This window comes from Schistocerca cancellata, chromosome 5, assembly GCF_023864275.1.
Source record: "Schistocerca cancellata isolate TAMUIC-IGC-003103 chromosome 5, iqSchCanc2.1, whole genome shotgun sequence".
NCBI lineage: Eukaryota > Metazoa > Arthropoda > Insecta > Orthoptera > Acrididae > Schistocerca > Schistocerca cancellata.
This window is the reverse complement of record NC_064630.1, coordinates 104012902-104020517: the sequence shown is the minus strand read 5'-3', so window position 1 is coordinate 104020517 and position 7616 is coordinate 104012902. Positions and strand designations below refer to the sequence as shown.

The following is a 7616-nucleotide window of genomic DNA, read 5'->3' as shown; positions in this document are numbered from 1 at the left end:
TAGTAGCCTAATTTACTGATATGTTTATCACCTAAATTTGCAAAAATCCTATTAGCATAAGTAGCTCTGAGCCTAACCGTTTCAGCAGATCATCGATGTGTTTCTTCCTCTTCAATTTCTCATCAATGCACACACCTAGAAATTTTGAGTATTCTATCTTAGCAACAGACTTTCGTTCATAGTCCATATTTATCTATGGTGTTATGCCATTTACTGTACAGAATTGTATAAACTGTGTTTTCTCAAAACTTGGTGTGTCATTTGCAGAGAACCACTTAATAATTTTCTGAAAGACGTTATTTGCAATTTCCTCAGCTGATTCTTGCTTATTGGGTGTGATTACTATACTTGTATCATCAGCAAAAAGAACTAACTTTGCATCTTCATGAATATAGAGTGGCAATTCGTTAATATATATTAAGAACAATAAGGGACCCAAGACTGAACCCTGTGGGACATCATTTTTGATACCTCCCCAGTTAGTGGACTCTGCTAGTTTTTGTAGACTATCTGTACTGTTAATTTCAACTTTCTGCATTCTTCCAGTTAAGTATGAATTAAACCATTTGTGCACTGTCCCACTCATACCACAATACTTAAGCTTATTTAGAAAAATTTCATGACTCACACAATCAAAAGCCTTTGAGAGATTAAAAAATATTCCAATGTTTGGTTATTCATTGCATTTAATATTTGATCAGTGAAAGCATATATAGCATTTTCTGTTGAAAAGCTTTTCTGAAAACCAAAGTGACATTTTGTTAGTGCTTCATTTTTACAAATATTTGATGCTACTCTTGAATACGTTACATTTTCAAGAATTTTGGATAAAGCTGTCAGAAGTGAGATTGGGCCGTAGTTGTTAGCATCAGATCTATGCCCTTTTTTATGCAATGGTTTAACAATAGCATATTTCAGTCTATCAGGAAAAATTCCCTGTTTCAGTGAGCTACCACATATTTGGCTGAGAATACTACTTATTTGTTGGGAACAATCTTTAGTACTCTCTTGGAAATGCCATCAATGCCATGCGAACTTTTACTTTTGAGTAAATTTATTATTTTCCTAAGATGGTTTGAATTTCAATTTTATCAAATTGTGTAGGTACTACCTCTTCCATATACCGCCTTGCATTTCCTAATGAATAGCTGGAACCTATTTTGTCTATAAAACTTAAAAAATGATTATTAAAAATGTTTTCTACTTCTGACTACTTGTTAACAAACTTTCCATTGTATTTGATAGAAATACAGTCTTCCTATGCTCTCGGTTGCCCTGTTTCCCTTTTCAAAATATTCCAAATTGTTTTAATTTTATTATCAGATGTACTAATATCAGACATAATGCACGTACTTCTGGACTGTTTAATAACTTTTCTTAATACAGGGAAGTAGTTTTTATAATGTTTCATTGTTTTGGGATCATTACTCCTCCTAGCTATAAGATACATTTCCCTTTTATATTTTCAAGATTTTTTATCCCCTTTAGTAAGTCATGGTTTTTTACATGGCTTCTTACAGCTATATTTCACTGTTTTCTTAGGGAAACTGTTTTCAAATATACTCACAAAGGTATCATGAAATAGGTTAAATTTTAAATTAGCATCATGTTCCCTGTACACCTCATCCCAGTCTAACTGTTGCAAGCTTTCCCTAAAATTTTGAAGAGTTAAATCGTTAATAGAACGCACTATTTTGTAGGACTGTTTTGCATTACTGTATGGAGCTATATCATATACTGTAACTAGCTCTGCATCATGATCAGACAGACCATTCTTAACAGGAAAAGTTTTTATTTGATTAAATTTATCTTGGTCTATGGAAACGTTATCTATCAGTGTGCTGCTTTCCTGTACCACCTGTGTAGGAAAATCAATAACTGATATCAAATTGAAACAACCAAGTAATACTTCAAGGTCAAGCTTTCTATCTGACTCTTTCAGAAAATCTACGTTGAAATCCCCACAAACAATAACTTGCTTTCCTTTGTCTGACAGTTAGCACAACAACGAATCCAAGTTTTTCAAGAATAGTTGAAAGTTTCACAATGGGAACCTATACATGGCTACAATTATAAAAGTGCCTTTATTTAGTTTAAGCTCACATGCACATGGTTCTATGTGTTGCTCTATGCAAAATTTTTTCCAAATTTTCACACGATGACTGATTTTAACATATATGGCAACTCCTTCTCTCTCAATAGTGTCTCTACTTACATTGCTGAAAGCTTATATCCACCTACATTTACCATTTCCATATCTGTGACTATATGATGTTCAGACAGGAATAGTACATCTATTTCACCCTCAGTTTCTAAATCTTCTATACGAACAAGAAGCTCATCTACTTTGTTTTTTACTCCACTGGTATTCTGATGCAATATATACAAACAAGAAGCTCATCTACTTTTGTTTTTTAATCCCCTGATAGTATGATGCAATATATTAACCTTATTTTTTACTGTGCTTTTATGTGAATCTTGTGACATACTAACATTATTTTTAACTGTACTGTTATGAGAATCTTGTGATATTTTCACATCACTAGAACCTGCCTATCTGAACCTTTCACTAATCTAAGTTGCAATCAATGTAGGATGACTGGATACTGATCTTAGCCTAAAAAAGTACTCCCATGAGTTTCAGTGCCCCCCCCCCCTAAAGATTTTGCTATCATCCCAACCAGTTTACCCTTCAATTTCCTATTGAGAGGCCATGTCTTTTGAAGTCCCACCTACCAATACCATCACCAGGAACCAAACCTAAGCTTGACAAAGAAGCTACCTGAAGCAGCTGATCTAGCTCCATATTGATCCTCCTCATAGAGCTGTTCAATTGGGGCTGGTCATACCACATGAAAGCAGGGACCAAGCCAACATTTGTATGGTTCGTTGCAGATGATATTTTTATCGGGTCACACTAATAATATAGCCCTGATCCCTATCAGTATTGTTTCCCACTCCACCCACTGCCACAACATGATCCTGCTTTGTAAAACCTTTTCGCAATGATCCTACATCCTCTATCACTTGGCTAAGACATGCACTGAGCTTGAAAATACTTGTGACCTGTTACCTGTCACCTAATTTTTCCTGCAAAATCTGGCCCACACCTCTTCCATGGCTACTACCTAACAACAGAACTTTCCTCCTACTTTCTACGTTTTTGCAACATTGGTCTCTTTTAAATATTTGCAGTCAGATAGCATTTCCAGTTTCTTTTCTGGGGTGTAAAAGTTCATATGTTACTGCCAGACACACACACACACACACACACACACACACACACACACACACACACACACACACACCCCTTACATCTGGGTGCCTACACTACAATATAGAGCATGGGTTTTTATCGTTGCTTTACAGCCACAAATTCTTTTATTTAAAGTGTAATCTTGTAGTGTCACCAGCATTCTTCTGGTGATGCCTGAGATGAAAGAATATATCAGTCTTCTGATTCAGGACTATTGCAAACCATTGCTCTTGGTGTTTTATCAAGCAGGGTGTAAAACATACATTTTTGTGTGTCATATGATATACTTATTGCTTTCTTCTGACTGCTTTACAGCAACAGTTTGTTTCATTTAATAGCAATGCCTATAAGCTTTCACATTAATTTTTCATTACATATTAATGTAGCACGAGTAGACAGTAGTGTAAGATGATGGTATCTTCTGTGGTTTTGGATATATTTCATTTAATGATGAAGATTTACATGAATCTCTTGTACAATGTGTTACATGATTCACATATTTCATTTTGTAAACATTGTGCCCATAAAAATGTTAGATGTTAAACTTAAGGTAATGGGAGGTAGGTTTCTAAATATGTTTGTGTAACAAAACATAAAGAGACTGAAAAGATGATGAGTGAAATTTATTGGCCAACTATTTTTCATATATTTCATGAAATACTTCTTAAAGCATATAATTCACACTGTGACAAAAATGAAATGTTATGCAGTTAATAATTCAATGTTTTTTTCTAGATTTGCAAGTGTTGATCAGTGGAAACATATTTGTTTTTATATAATGGTAACAGCTATTTGCAACAGTGGATTTTCCTTGCCTTCATGATGATTTAAGCGAATATGTCTAGTTGTAGAAATATTTGTATAGCAATAACTTTGTAAATAAATACACACATTTATAAAGATTCTTTACCAATAGAGTGATTGTAACATACATAGGAACATAGAGCACTGTAATGAAGTAGACAGTATCGTTTTGAAAATTGGTAACAGTGTTGATGATCTTGCATTAATATTCTATCATACACTAAGCAAGTTCAGGCACATCACACACCTGTATTTTGTCATTATCCAGAGGGATAGGTTGGTGTGCATGTTTCATAGTAAACTAAGAAGGCCACAGATGAGAGTTTCATTCAGTTTGATTAAAAAACCTGTTTTGCGTTCTGAAATCGTTAGCTGAGGCATTGTTTCTAAATAAATTGGTGCTCTAATACATTACATCTTTAAGCACATAGTGGTGCATGATGTCAGCAACATACACAAGATCCTGAAGTAAATTGTCAGTTAATAAGTGAAATATTTTTGTTCACTAAGTGAGGTATTTTCTGGGATGAACTAAAGTAAAGGCAGTTACAAGCAGGGACAGGTATTTCTGATAATAATAAAAGCTCAAAATAAAATAAAAATAATTATAGACAAAATGGAAAGAAAATATGAAACAACAAAAAATATTTACTATAAAATTCATGTCAGTAAATGTAAAAAAAGTATTACATGCTAGTTAAACCAAAATACCTATATGGAAGTGAATGCCTATTACCAACATATAAAATGAACAACTAGAAGTAGCAGAGAGGGTAAACTAGAGGAAAATTCCATGTCCATTAAAAAGCAAAGAAACTTGAAATTTAAGAACTAATGATGAAGTACATCGAAATATAGAAAACATGACAGAAATATTAAAGAAAAGAAGACTGAAATATCCTGGAAATTGACCAGGTTAGATGACAATAGGCTGACAAAACAGATGTCCAAGTGACTCTGTAAATAGATATTAACAAGGTGGATCCAAGAAGTTGAAAAATAATTGGATATACACTACATAAAATCAGAAGAAGCAGCAGAAAGAGATATTGTCAAAAGAGTTAAATTTGGAATTCCAAGAGAGAAATGTAAAATGGTGTGAAGCCAGAGACTTTGTGCAAAGATGAAATAGTATTGGAAGAAAGGAATAGAGGAAAGAAGGCTTATTGTTATGTAGGTAATAAACTGAGAATTAAAACATGTGAAAGATTAACAGATGAAATTATAACAGACATAGGAATTAAACAAAAAGACTCATAAAGCCCACTCCTGGTCAGCTTAATAATGGACCACATTATTGGCGCCATAAGAAGAAAACCAAGATATGAAATGGGAAATAAAAGGATAAACATTACATGTGTTGCTGATAATACTATAATGACAGCGAATAATGAGAATAATTTACAAATGTTACTTCACCAATTTAATAAAAGAACTACACAATATAACATGGAAATCTCATCTAAAAACAATGGATATAGCAATATAAGAAAGCTAAGCAACAAAGGGTAACTGGATACCTGCAAAATACAGTATGGAGAAACAACTTTATGACAACTGAGGGGAAAGTAAAATATGTAAATCAATGGTGTATCCTGTTATGACATATGCTGCAGAAACGAAAGTGGAAAATATAAAACAAACATTATGGTGGTGGATATGAAGTTGCTAAGACAGATTTTGGAATACAACATATAAATAAATGGATAAAGGCAAGGAAAAGTAACTGGAAGGACAATGTAGAATGGATGGACCGACAGGACTAGTTAAAATTTTTAATCATAGATGACTGCAAGGGAAACACACGTGTGGAAGATCACCCAAGAGATGTAACAGCAGTTGTCCCAGTCAATCCACAGTACATCAACATAATGAGGATAGCAAACAGAGAGCAATTTTAGTCAGCAGAATAAGAAGAAGAAGAAGGAACTGAAATTATCATGTGGTCCTTGGTTGGCCAAAAAAGAAGGAGACATAACCAAAATAAATAAATAAATGTAATATAAGTCCTCTAGTTTAAACATTTTTCAATGTGTGCATGTAATTTTAATGGAATAAACTTTGTAAGTGTAGATGTAAGTAAGCTTAAAAAGCTAATTCATGTGGCCTCAGTTATTGGGAGACTTCGTAAGGTTGGCATAATAGCCATTCTTTTCCTTTTGCTCAGTGTCACATCTCTTCACAAATAAATAATGTTGTACATTAGGTTTAGAGAGTTGTAAAGATGTTTATTGATTCGACAACAGACACACAAGAACATTAGCTGCAGAGAAATGAAGAGCTGTAAAACTAATGTACTGAACTAATAGTATCCAGATGCGGCAATAGAACGTGTGTCGATAGTAAGGTGATTGCTGTTAACTCTGAAAGCCAGTAGCTTTTGTGTGTACTCAGAAAACTGTCTTGCCAGCGAACCGGGACTCAGTGGAGGCGCCCTTCTTGAGGGCAGAGCGGCGAGGCATCTCGTCTAGTGGCGGCGGTTCACGGCGCAGTGCGTCCTTGGCGTGCGGCGGCGAGCGCCCCAGGTATGGGGGTTCCCGTGCCAGACGCGAGGGTTCCCGGGAAAGCTGTGGGGGTTCCCGTGACAGCTGTAGGGGTTCTCGCGACAGTGACTCACTGTCGTAGTCGGGCTCTGGTATGGCGTTAGTGCGCGGGCGGCCGGGCGGTGGTGGGCCCAGGCGGAAGGGCCGTGGGATCTCCACTGCCGGCGCAGAACCAAAGGACGTCCAGGGCAGTGGCCGCGGCGCTGTGCCCACCACCGGCGACTGCACGGCCCACGGCGACGACAACCTGCGGGCAGAGCACACAACATGAGCAGCTGATAAATGACGACACATTTGTTTGTTACTGGCCGCTATACAAGCTCACAAAATACATCGCCTGTAAAAAAACAAGTGAAGCACCCAGAAGACATGGCAGAATGTGAAGTGTAGCTTTGTGCACATACACACCATCAGTGGGTAAGTAAATGATTAGAGCTGCAGCACAGGTATTAGAGTTGTGCATGTGTAGTGTTGTTACCAGGCTTGGTAAGGTGTAGAAGACACACAAACAGCATCAGATGTTGAGAGATCACTGTGAAAGACGCGGAGATGCCATGTACTCTTGTTACAAAGCATTGCCACAGTCTGAAATCGGCCTCATTGTGTGTATCCATATGACTGAGTGATAGAATCATGCAATATCCAGATTTGTGAGGCATTTGGATGTGAAAGTGTCCTGATGTGGGACTGCAAGCGAACATGAGACTCGTCTGGTTGACAATATCTGACCTCCCCAAAAAGAAGATTGTTGTATTGTGTACCACAACCCCTTCACATTTGTGCCTGCAATTAAATAATAATTAATGGCTCCCTGCAATATTCCGTGTCATACCTCACCATTGGTTGAAGGTTAGTAACAGACAGACTGTAGTTAATAACAAAACATTCACAACTGCATCTGGAATGGTGTCATGACCAGGAAGCATGGTGAATAGCATCACACTGTGCTCAACAATGACAGTCATCGTCGAGTATGGTGGAGACCTGCGAAGAGATTAAATTCTTCCAATGTT

At 36.5% G+C, this 7616-nt stretch overlaps 1 protein-coding gene across 1 annotated transcript in view; it reads right to left on the bottom strand.

Moving 5' to 3' along the window:
- Positions 1 to 3764: 3764 nt before the first annotated feature.
- Positions 3765 to 7616, bottom strand: part of LOC126187768 (uncharacterized) — a 239294-nt gene continuing 235442 nt past the window's right edge. The window contains exon 7 of the mRNA XM_049929033.1: positions 3765 to 6850. Within this exon, the coding sequence (XP_049784990.1) occupies positions 6451 to 6850 (400 nt within the window). The 3' untranslated portion in view covers positions 3765 to 6450. The remainder of the gene's footprint in view (positions 6851 to 7616) is intronic.